General features: G+C 37.8%; 1 protein-coding gene across 9 annotated transcripts in view; it reads right to left on the bottom strand.

Annotated features, from left to right (window-relative positions):
* Positions 1 to 13,049, bottom strand: part of FAT1 (FAT atypical cadherin 1) — a 150,138-nt gene that overhangs the window by 54,887 nt on the left and 82,202 nt on the right. For 6 of the 9 annotated variants that reach the window (XR_016281301.1, XM_089525328.1, XM_089525329.1 and 3 more), the window contains 4 exons: positions 10,877 to 11,206; positions 9,988 to 10,198; positions 9,152 to 9,220; positions 4,651 to 4,790 (listed from right to left, as the gene is read on the bottom strand). Coding sequence is in view for 8 of the 9 variants with exons in the window: in XM_089525328.1 (XP_089381454.1) it covers positions 4,651 to 4,790; positions 9,152 to 9,220; positions 9,988 to 10,198; positions 10,877 to 11,206 (750 nt within the window). In the remaining variant the exon portion in view is untranslated. The remainder of the gene's footprint in view (positions 1 to 4,650; positions 4,791 to 9,151; positions 9,221 to 9,987; positions 10,199 to 10,876; positions 11,207 to 13,049) is intronic. The other 3 variants (XM_089525331.1, XM_089525332.1, XM_089525333.1) reach the window with 1 other exon arrangement.

Below are 13,049 nucleotides of genomic sequence, written 5' to 3'. Positions count from 1 at the left end.
ATGCATGTGGTGGATAAAGTCAAATAGAACACTTGTTGGAACAACAACAAAAAGCTACCTCAGAAACTCTACTGCAGTCACCATATCTTGTGTATCAAGACAACTTGCATTACAGACACTGATGGTAAGCAGTTGTTTCACTACAGAGTAGATAAGAGTCTCCTGAATTAGGGTCAGATCTGTAGCATCAGATATCTTGAATTTTTGGAAGGCCTTTTCAGTAATATTCATGGAGACTCTTTTGTCCACCGATGCTAAATTTACACAAACATAAACATATGCATTCATAAGCAAAATTGCACTGTGCAATTTAGGAACCACTGTGTAATTCCAGAGTTGATTTTTTAAAAAATACACACACACACACAATTTGTTTTCAGTACAGGTGTAAACTGAAAACTGAGAAAAGAATACGAAGTCTAGTCAATGAAGAATATCCTATCTTCCATCCCAGTTGCTTGCAAAGGATAATATATGCATTAATTTTGCACACTATGAGGGAAAAACAACACATAGAGTAGATAGCAGCAGTTGTTTTTTTAAAATGTCTGCTGCTTTTATTTATTGAAATGTTGATAATCACAGTAATAAGGTCTAAGTGTATAGGAGTGTAAAAACCTCCTCCACACAATAAATATCAACTAAATTGCACAAGCATGTTATTTTCCATTTCCCATGAATAATAATCTTCATTTAAGGTCACATCAAAAAGAATGTTTGTTTTGTATGCACTTGATTTTTCCATCCCATTTCTTCCTAAATCACCTTTAACATTGTCAAAATTATTACTAAAAGACCAAGATTTATTTATTGTCTTTGCACATCATGCATTCAGCATTTAGCTACACATTAGGCTCTAACAGCAATCTAGCTTACTGCCTCTCTCTCTCTCTCTTTTTCAGAGACAGCTACTCAAATGATTTCGCCAAAGAGTAAAATGTTCCACAGATGCTCATGGCCTGCAGCCAATCACAGCCTCTTCTAGCAGTTGTATTCAACAGGTAATTTTTCCATAATGAGACCATATATTTGGTTTAATGTTTTCACACAGACAAGTATTTGCTAACATATCCTCATGACAGTTAAAATGATGTAACACTGAGAAAAATAATGGTTAATCCAGACTTGTTAAACTGTTTATTGTATTTCAAATACTGAGACAAGTATTTTGTTATCTATAACCATCTAGGGCAGCTTGCTACACTAAAATGTGTTTTAGCACATTTTATGCACACATCTTTGTAATATGTTACTTATCACAGATTTCTAGCAATTATATGCTATTACAGAGTTCAGCAGGACTTCAACAGATTAAGAGTTACATTCTCAGGTTGGAGTGCTTCTTGGCATAGAAGAGAATTTGCTTGAAAGTGTCAAATGCTAAATCAGTGGTGGAGAGATGGACACATCCATAGTCTTCATACGGTAAATATCATTACACATCCAGCAACAACAGTAATCTGCATGTGATGCCTTACCTTTATAGTGTGGCTACAAAGCCTCTGCAGATGTAGGGACATCTGGGAATGAGGTTTACATGACTGTCTGGGCCTGAACAGACAGGCCAAAATAAAGCTGCTTTGGGTCACTTTGGAGGTATGCTGTTTAAATGACACATGCATCTTAAGAGGCCAGAAGCTGTGCCAAAGCTGCACTCCAGTCCTTAGACTGGAGCGTAGCTTTGCTGCAACTTCTGGCCTCTTAAGATGCATGTGTCATTTAAATAGCATATCTCTAAAGTGACCCGAAGCAACTTTATTTTGGCCTGTCTGTTCAGGCCCTAAATTCCCAGCCATTTAAGTTTCCCATGAGTTCAGGCAAATGCCAAAACAGTGGTACTATTATTATATTATTACATCTTTTTAAAATGACTTTCATTTCAACAGAGTATGGCTAAGTTTACATTTTGGTAATAAAAAATATCCCAGGAATAAAAGGACAGGTAAACTTGTAAAAGTTGTATTAATATGGTAAACACACGCAAAACACATGAAACAAACCTTATCTCTCATTTCATTTTGAACATTTAAATAAGCGGGATGGAAAGTTTAGACACTAAGTCTATGTAGAGCATATGTCACGACTGAATCCCAAAGCACACTCTGTTCAGGTTAGAAGCTTTGCTGCTTATATCAATGGATATAATTCTATTATTGTAGCAAAGAAATGTGAAATTTTAGCAGCCATAGTTCAAGCTAATCCTTTCAAGCAGTGAACAGAGGAATTCCAGTTTATATATTTAAAAACAAAACAAAACACAAGCCTGTGCACTTTCTTATAAAAGCTACAACAACAGTCTCTTGTTCTTTGGTTAACAGATAAGAAAAGAGATGATACAGAAAATAACAACTGAAAAACAACCTATACAGTTTGAAACAGAGAAAACAACTACTGAGAAAATCCATACTGCCTACCAAAACCAGGCAATTTATTTATTTATTGTATTTCATTTTTATGCCATCTGTCTGCCAATAGCGGACCCAAGGCTGCTCACAAGATAAAACACCTTAAATACAATTTTAAAAAAACCTTAAAATAACACAGTTAAAACAGTTTAAAACTAAGGTTCAAAACATACACAGGTTAAAAAACATAATATAATGCATTCAAATTCACATATTAAAAAATGTAGAATGTTTACCTTTCTATTTTAATATATGCAAACTATTCTTGTATGCATTCCCAAAGGACACAATGAAAACTTTTAAATTTACACTAATGGAAACTACTCCAACGAGTAAATTTGTCAACAGACAGTTTAAATGGACTCTGTTTAACAGACAGTTTAAATGGACATAAGAAGAAACCTTTTGGATCAGACGCAAAGTTTACCTACTCTAGCATTCACACAGTGGCAAGCAATGGTGAACTGCTCTCTCCCACTGTTGTTTCTCAGTAGTCATTGTCCAGAGGTACACTGCCAATGATCCTGGATATATGCCTGTTGTCACCAGTAATCACAGACAAGACTTCTCTCTGTGAATGTATATCTGAGTCTTTTAAAAGTCATCTAAGCTGAGCGAAATCATTAGACTTTGCAGCAGTGAATTCCACTGTTTAACTGAGAGATGTGAAGTGGTTTCCTTTTGTCAGTTTCCCACCAGTCAGATTTACTAGCAAGTTCTAAACAGTATTAAGAGGGGATGAAGGGGGGGGGGGGGAGAAATCTCCCTGTTCGCTTTTTTCATACCATGCATAAGATTACATGCCTTCCTTACTCAGTTTTTCCTAAACTATTATTTATTTATTTAATTTTCTTTATCTATATACCTCCTTTGTCTCAGCGTCGACCCAAGGCAATAACTAAAAGGTCCTAACACAGCAACCTTGCCTCATGGTACAGCATTTCAAAGCTGTTGTTCCTGTTTGTTGCTATTTCCGGAAGCTTTTCTATCTTCACAATATTAATCTGAGACATACATCATAGCATGAATTGCAAATCCATCATGGATTTGTATAAAGGCTTTATAGCAGGGGTAGGCCACAGGTTCCATCATACATGTCAATGTAGGAAACATGTCTGCAAATGCATACATCATATTAGGACATGCAAGGGAAGACAAATAATTTGGTAGCAAATCCAACTATGCTATCATGTAACTTAGTTATTAGTGAAATTTAATACTGAAACTCAAGCTAATATTGCACTGAAAAATACTTTGAAGTGGTAGGGTTCTACTGTGCAGGTGTTTTTCATGATAACCCCCACAGTCATGATAACACCTACATCCAAAACTATAGGCAGCTATGTTGGTCCCTGTCAAAATTTCACTTTTCACCTCTGCCAGGAGCAAGTCTTTGTAAAGTTAATGGGTAGCATCCATTCAATACAAACCTCTCCAAAATGCACTGCAACAGGGCTAATATACAGTGTGCCCTTGGCTTACGCGGGGGATCCGTTCCAGACCCCCCCTGCGTAAGCCAAAAAACACGTATGCTCGAGCCCCATTCAGTTGAATGGGGCTCATGCATGCAGCAGCGTGGCAGCACGCATGCCCCATTCATTCAAATGGGACACGCTGCCTCTTGTGCCCCGCGTAGCTCTGCGTGGGTTGAGCATATGCTCAAATTCGCGTATGACATGGGCGCACTGTACAACAATGCATATGCCCTCCCCCCAGCCACCGTGAGGATTTCATCTAAACTCAGAGGGAACAAGAAAGCCTGAGGGTATGGGGTGGGGGAATCATGTAATTATCACAAAGTAAGAATCGTTATATCATGTCATTATCAAAAGGTCCCAGTGCCCCAAACTTGTGAACCCTGGCTCCACTACCAATGGGTTTTACTTTAACTATATATTGATTTTGGCTAGATTTGGGCATTTTGTGAATGTATGTGAATATTTATATTTCAAATTATTATTATTATTATTACTTTGTCACTCACACTTCTAACAGTAGAACATTACATGATTTTAAAGCTATTGATTCAAATTGAACTCATGTACATATATGCAATTTTCTTCACCCACTTTTTAAAACTGAACATTAGGGCTATCCGATAGCGGATACCAGTTCTTTTTAAAATAAAGTCTCTCTAGCCTGTCCAGGATGGAAGTGGGAAGTTCCCTCCCCCTCTAAAAAAAAGAAGAAACGAAAAAGATACAAATTTTTCTTTCAATAAACTTTTCATTAGAAATTCCATTACCTGAGTGCCAATAGTTCTAGTTCCATCTGTTGCTTCTACTGTCAGATTGTAATTTGATTTCTGTTCTGCATCAAGAGGTTTAGCGACAACAATAGTTCCAGTACCCTTGTCCACATCAAAGCGGCTGTCAGAGTTGCCACCTGCTCCAAGAAATTGCATAAGACAGAAGTTCATAAAACACAGCTCTGGCGTATGATCTTATGAGAAACGTGCTTTGCTAAAATGCTTAATACAACCTTAAAACATGCTCAGCTCTGAAATCGCTGATACTGTTTTGGATTTGTAATCTAGATGCATTACAAAAACTACCAGTAGGGGCAAACTATGTATTTTCTTTCCCAGAGAAAGTCTTGAGCATTTTGATACCTTTTTTTAGAACTTAATGCTAGTCTGAAACTGCTTTACAAATAAATTTTACTAACAGATAAAAATGTTAATACAGTCATATATAGATAGATGTGTTAGTAAAGCCTTTTGAGGCCTAAAAATAACTGAATTTAGAAAACAAGGATATAGCAGTGTTAGTCTGTAGAATCAATATGTAGAGAGATCTTGTAGCACCTTTGAGACTAACTGAAAGAAAGAAGTTAGCAGCATGAGCTTTTGTAAACTAAAGTCTACTTCTTCAGATGCATATGGTGGAGTGGAAGCCAGGGACAGACATATACATGCCATTGATATATGAGAATGTTAATTTAAATGTCAATTCCCAAAGGACTTTGCATTTGAATTAACATTCTCACTTACCAATGTCATATATATGTCTGTCCCTGGCTTCCACTCCACCAAATGCATCTCAGGAAGTAGACTTAGTCTATGAAAGCTCATACTGCCAACTTCTCTCTTTCAGTTAGTCTCAAAGGTGCTACAAGATTTCTCTACATACTGAATTCAGAAAAGCATTTCTTCCAGGGGAATACACAAGCAGTTCTTTCTTGCCACAGATGACCTACATGTGGACATTGATAATCCTATTTAAAAATATATTCTCCAGCACAAGCCAGTATTACTTCCATTTAAAAAAATAGCATGATGCTTCCATGCTTAAACCAAAAAATTCTGGCCAAGTAACTTGGGGATATTTCTCATAGATATAAGCCACTGAATACAATGCAACAGATGCAGGGGCTAGTCTACACGTGAATGTACTACGAGAACTGGCATATGAAGCAGACGGCTGGCCACACCTGCAATAATGTGTATTTCTGTGGATTTCAGCAGATATCCAGCTGCAAAGCCTTTTTATGTTGTGTTTAAGGGGTTTTTATGGGAGGGGGTGCAAAAAGGCCAAACTCCTGAAAATTGTGTGTGGATCATATTCTATTCAACCGGAATGAGAAGTATTTTAAATGTGTAGACTAGCCTTAGGATACTAGTTGGAATCCTATTTGTGCTTTACACCAGCATAACTGGGTGTGTGTGTGTGTGTTACACTAGTGCATCTCCTTTTTACAGCAGTGCATAAAGATGTACCAATAACTTTTTGTGAAAAGTTTACTGGGTAATGATATGGCTGCTGCATGGTTCCTGGATAGCAGTTCAAAATGGCTACTGCCTGGCCATGAGGGTTCGTCAGGAAATTTTTTTGGTGCTGCTGCAGGGCTGACCATCTTAATTCCTCCTCACCAGCAGCTTGCATAGCACATAAGTGTATTTGTGGAACATTGCACCTCACTAATTTTATGCATCTCAACTTTAGTGGAAGTGAACCCACTAGAATAAACTGAACCTGAGTCAATTCAATTCTCACTGAATTCAATAGGTGTATTTTAAATATGACTAAATCCTGGTTTCAGATCCCTCAATTATATGGCTCACATAAAAGCCATGCTTGGTGGATTGTGCCCCAATAAATTGCCATGCTCTGGGTCAGTAAGATAAAAGCTTTAGAAGAAGGGTAAATTAAAGGATGAAAGAGCAGCGGGTAAGATCACAAAGCTTAATTCAACATTCTTTTCTGCTGTGTTGGATTAATACAATTCAATTAATATGACTGAAATAATGAATTAACATTATTCCTTCACAAAAATTCTAAAGACCTTTTGATATATAGTTCATTAATGAAATTGAAATGTAGTTTAATAAGCACAGCCAATCACCAGAAACATTTAAATGACTATAATAATTGTAGCAGGCTGAGAAGATTGTCTCAACAGCCATTAAGACCAAATGTAATTAGAAATGATGAATACTGGCCATCATCTTCTATGGGAAGCAACTTTCAGACAATTTGAAAAGAATATACCACTTTTCACTGTCATCAAACCAACATTTATTGTTACAAAAACATCTGTCCTAATTATGTGGTGCATATGTTTTGTCCTGTTCTGCACATGAACTGTGCTCACATCACAAAATCATTTTAAAGAGAATTCAGAAATACCTATCTTTTTCTAATTAAGAATTCCAATTATTTTTCAGTAAGTTATATTTGCGTTAAAGTACTTTATGATCCTTCCGGTCCACAATATGTTTACTTGAAAATAAGTCTCACATATTTAAATGACATCTAATTCCAAGCGTGTTTACAACTGCATCTTTGTTCTTTCAAAGTAGAATTATGTTTTATTTTAGAAATTGTTTCTGATTTCAGACAAACTAATCATACTAGTAGTTTGGGTGTTGCCTCACAAACATTTGGTTGATACTGTTGAATTTTCAGCAATAACTGTGGCAAATAAAAATATCCTGATGATGCTATAATAAAACAAAGAGCAATGTGGAACACTACACACTTCCTAACAAATAGCTGTTTCATATATTTCATGTTATATGGTGCCACGAGAGATGCATGGGAGACCAGGTTCTAATTCCACTGAACTATGAACATCACTAGGTGACCTTGGACCACTCATCTCATTCTCTTGATCTCTCTCTGACCTCCCTCAAAGGGGAGATATGAGAATCAGGTGTGGAAGAGGAGCCAGGTACATCACCTTGAGTTAACTAGAGAAAGAGTGTAGTATAAATTTATCTCTTGTTAAAGCTACCACCACCAATAATGATAATACTATCCATGGAATCTGAATTAGAAAGACAAGAGCATACTCTACTCCTAATTTTGTGACAGTATCTCACACAGAGATTAGTTTTTATTGTGCAGAATTTGGCCACGGGTTCATTCCTCTCCCTCCTGCATTGAACCTACTATATTTAGCCCAGTAACTGGGCTGGAGTGGATGGAGTCCCATTTGTCAACTAACCTCTTTCTAAGAGGCACATGTGGCTCTTCTGCTGCCATCTGCTCCCAGAGGTTGTGCTGCACCCACATATCCTTGGTTCTATTTTTTTAAAAAACATGGGGGTATGGAGAGGCAATTTTGCTATATCCCCACCCTGTTTAAGGTCAGGAAATGCGGAAATGCCTTTCTTTAACAAGGCATTTCCTTGTTAAGGGTAGTACTGGAAGTGGGTGGGTCAGTTTTTGAAAAATGGCCCGGGGGGGGGGGGAGATGCAGAGAAGGTAGGAGGTCCTGGGGACAGAAAAAATAGGTCAGAGCCATATGCATCCTACAGTCCACATTTTCCTCATCCCAGCTCCGCTGTCACTTCAGTTGTCATAGCTGTGTGCCTTCAAAAGATTTTCAACTTATAGTAACTCTAATGGCTCCCAGCTCTTTTTGCTCATTCAGGTCTTTTATTTCTCTAATCTGTGTGATCAGATCAAGCAGTGAAGTGATGTGGTTAGACTGTTGAGGCTAAATCTAATGTTAATCCCAACTAAAGTAGACCCATTTAAACCAACAGAATGTATACTATTTGAGACAAGTCCTATTTGTTTTAATGGCTCCCCTCTGGTTGAGACACCTCTTGGACTGGGACTTGGATACTTCATAAAGAAACTGTCACTGAGCCAGGAAAATCACTGGATGATCTTGGGCCAGCCAATTCTGTCAGATTAACCTACCTCAGAGGGTTGTTGTGAGTATGAAGTGGGGATAAGGAAAGCCATATGAACTGCCTTGAGTTCACTGTTGGATTGATGGGGAATAAATATAACTAACTAATAATAAATACTATTTTTATTTTTTAGGATTGTTATTTAGCTTTATAGATGTTTTCAGGCTACATTGCATTAAATTTTACATAAATGTATTGTTCTTAATTTACACTTCTAACTTTATGCTACTCTGGAAACCCTATACAAAGAAATAATAAATGTCATGTTATCACACCTGATATTTGCTTATCTCCCCACCAAGAAATCCCCTCTGATAATGACAAAGGTATTTTGCAATGACTACTCTTAAATTATATAGAAATCTATTAGTCTGGTTGCACAGAAAGTACAGAAGGAAACATCTGGGGCCAAACTAAACATTATTTCAATGCTGCATCTTGGTTCAAACTAGTGATAAATAACAGTAAGAAAAGAAAGCAAAAACAGAAAGAGCTAAAATGAAAACATGTACTTCTCAAAAGATATTATTTAAATATTCCAAATACGTATGTTTTTACATTTGATCTCATAATCCGATAATTATGTGATCTCAGCAGATACCTTCTGCTGTACAGTTCAGGTCACAAGCCATCTGAAAGATGTAAAAAACTTCAATAGCAAGCTTGTCTCCTTGCACAGCCAAAAAGAAAGAAAGCATGGAAAGCAAGCAAGAAGAAAGATAAAAGGTCAAATTGATTCATGCTATTAGTAACAGTTTTTTAAAATGCAGTTAGAATTGACAGAAATAGTAATATTGCAATTAATCCATTCTCAACTCCACATCAATTCTCCCACCACCAATTTAAAAACGCTCATACTCCCTCTTCAGACTTCTTTTCAGCCTGCTCCTACATTACTTGCTACTTAACCCAATGCTAGTATTTACCCCTAGCAGGGCCAAAGTTATTGGAAAAATAATATTTTTGGACTGCAGTTATCAGAATCTACACACTGGGGCTGTGTGGAAATGACTCTGAGATTTGCAGTTCAAAAGCCACCTTTTCTAAGCTTGGGAATTTACCAGCCAAATGGAGTTGCAGAGTAGCCCCACCACCAGCACCAAATGGTGTCTCCCACGGAGCCAGGGTGGCTGACAAGTCTTCCCTGGTTGTTATGCTGCTGATGATGCAGGGAAAGCTCCTATTCAAAAATAGGAATACAGGTAGAACATGGCAGGAAGAAGGCAGCCCTTTTCTCTTGTTTGAAGTATTTCGAGTGAAAGGCTCAAGGCTATCACAAGCTATCAAATAAACTAATCAAGAAAAAAAATGGCAAGAAATCTTTTATGCAATATGCTTTAAACATGCATGAACTATTCTTATTTGAATCTCTCTATATTAGATTAGAACAGTGTAAATTCTGTTAACTGCATGCTAGAAAATTTTCAGTATTCTTACCTGTAATCTCAAACCACAGTGGTATGCCAAGGGGCTCTACAGTAATTACACCAATCATGTGAGCAACTGGGTCACTTTCCATGACAGTAAAGGAAAAAAATGATTCATCAAAAGAAATTGGTCCGGAGGCTGGACTGGGCTTGGGGATCCATTCTATATGGAGACGAGCTGTTGATGACTTTTGTGGGCGACCATTATCCACTGCTTTGATCTAAGAAATATAATGTTAAAAGTTTAGACATTTAAAATATATAAATCAAAAGAGGTCACAGACAAAGCACAGAACACTGAAGTTGACAGAGCAAGCAATTACATTAGAACCCCAGGTCACAATCAGCAAAGGTCAAGGACTTTGAAAATGGTTCTGAAATCCAAAGGGAACTTTACAACAAAATCCTATACTTGGAAGCTCCCCTATGCTCACTGGGGTTTCCTATGCTTCCAAGCAGGCAGACAAAGGAGTGAAGCTACAGACCTTTCCCCCTCTAATGACAATCTTTCATATAGACTGTTCAACAGCTTTTGAAACTGTTAAAAGAAAAAGAAGTAAGACAGTACATGATCCTAGCATGCTGAAGCAGGTCTTTGGATCAAAGAATGGTTTGCTGTTTTTCATCATCTCTGATCAACATTTACAAAATGATACAATGAATTACTTATAAAATATGGAAAAGAAATCAAGCTTCCTCATCTGTATTTTCACTGCATTGCTTCTTTTAAAACACATTTGATTGCTTCTTTTTAAAAAGCCTATTAAATTCAGGATCAACTTGAAGCAGCTTAATTGATGCACTTTCCACAAACGTGTACTCTTCCATTCTAAAAGTGTACTAAAAGGCTCAATAATATTCTTAGCTTGTAAAAGTGCAAACTTAAAATCTTGACTTACTGTAAGGATGTCATATTCACCAGCTCCAGAATACTTCTTAGACGATACCACTCCTGTTATTGGGTCAATAAAAAATTTGCCATGCTCATCACCATCCTCAATGCTGTAAGATATTTCTGCATTGGGTCCTTCATCTTTGTCAGCAGCTACTACACGGTAGATAGGCTCCCTTCTGGCAGTCCTCTCTCTCTCTGGTTTCTCACGTTCGGGCAATTTGATTTGATAGAACTTTTGCAAGAACTGAGGTCTATTATCATTTTCGTCCAAGATCTTCACAAAGACGCGGGCAAGGGTGGATTTTGATGGTATACCATTGTCTGCAACTGTTACCTATTGACAATAATAAGCCATGTACACAAATAAGTTATATTACCATGTACAAAAATAAATACTGCTGTGTTTACCAGACCTAGATAAGCAATGGTGCAACTGGAGCAAATGTCCCAGGGCCCTTGGGGGCTAGTGGGCCCACAACCCTGCGGGCCACACATACATATATACAGAAACCTCTGGTACTGTGATGCAGTCAAGAGGAAAATGAATGTGGGAAGAACATCTTCATCTGGTCTTCACCTCTCAATTCCCAACTGAATTAAGTGCTTTCATATGGCTACATTTTTGAAATTGAAAACATGGGAGAGGTACACCTTCAACATGCATTTTTGTACTGTACTTGTATCTTAGTACAGTAGTATCAACTTTCTGTTCCTTACAGTTGCAGATCAAAGGAGCTGTCACACAGAATTCCTGTTCCGTTTCTTAATAGGTCAGGGGGCAGAGAACAGAACATTAAGGCTTTAAAAAAACAACCCTCTGGCAGTATTCTCCATAAACCTAAGTTGTATTTAGTGCATTATTGTTGCTCCAGTGATGCAGTGTGTCAAAGAACTAGACTAGGTAGTATTTCACATCTGATAAGACCATAAGAGAAAACATTAAAAACAGCATTATGCTACATAACCAATAAAGCTACCCAAATGAAGTTTAATGGACAGAACTTAAATAAATATATAAATATATAAATATATATGCCATTAAGGAAAAGGATAAAGAAATGAACACACACATCCATAATCTTGTTTTTTTTTTTCCTGTGAGCAAAGGCCTCCAAACTCATATTACAAGTTGTTTTGTATTTTATTTAATTTAAAAAGAAAAACAAAACCTCATGGGATCTGGTGGTATTTTAATGTATTATGTAAGTCACCCATTCACAAACCTTGTGAAATTGTGTTTCTGAGTAAATCAAGTTGATATAGAAAACTATATTGCATGCATATAGCAGTGTATGTTGTATGGAAGTTTCTAGAGACAGACTCTTAGACCATTCAACAGACCTGAGCTAACACTCTTAATTCCAAAACCCATTACACAGCTTAATACAACAAAAGCTTCTCTCAGATATTAGAACTCAAATTCTAAGGTGTCCACAATCCCCTTAGCAATCAGCTGCTGCACAGCCCATGACTGCACAAGCCCTGTTGCATTTTCAAGGCAAATCACCCAATGAGAGCGAATAAAACAGGACCAAAAGAAACATCAGAAGGCTAGGAGGATATTGCAAGTGAGTGAGATGATAAAGATGTAAAAACAGATCAGTGCCAAGGAACACTGGATAAAATGATCATCTGCATCATACTGAGTGGCCATTTGTTAAGAAAATATATGAAAGACAAAAACAGTAAAGCAAGCAAACAAACAAAAACACTACTACTACTCTATTTGCATGACAATTGAAACATCCTCCATTATCATCAGAATATCAAGAGATTATGGCGGGATACATACCGCCATATAGTACGTATTGTATACGTACTAGGGTTAGGAAGGGGCGGTGCTTCCGCACCCCCCTAACCCTAGTACGTATACAATACGTACAAGATGGCGGCGCCCCTTCCACATGGGCGCCACCATCTTTACGTACTGGACGCATAGCGTCCAGACGTGTCGTGGCGCCTATGACGTCGCGAGTCCGCGCCAGGCGCCTCGCGACGTCATAGAGGCGCCGCAAGAAGAAGCTCTGAAATGGAGCTTCTTTTTTGCTCCGCACGGGAGCCGCGCGGTTTGACTGCTGCAGCTCCCGCGCGGAGCAAACGGCGGCGGCGGGGAAGCGCCGCAAAGCGGCGGTTTGTATCCCGCCTATGTCATTTTCAGCACTCAATACACACACACA

This window comes from Sceloporus occidentalis, unplaced genomic scaffold, assembly GCF_023333645.1.
Source record: "Sceloporus occidentalis isolate IW3139 unplaced genomic scaffold, rSceOcc1.0.p SCAF_5, whole genome shotgun sequence".
NCBI classification, from domain to species: Eukaryota; Metazoa; Chordata; class Lepidosauria; order Squamata; family Phrynosomatidae; genus Sceloporus; species Sceloporus occidentalis.
The sequence above is the reverse complement of the archived record's forward strand: the minus strand, read 5'-3'. Positions and strand labels throughout refer to the sequence as shown.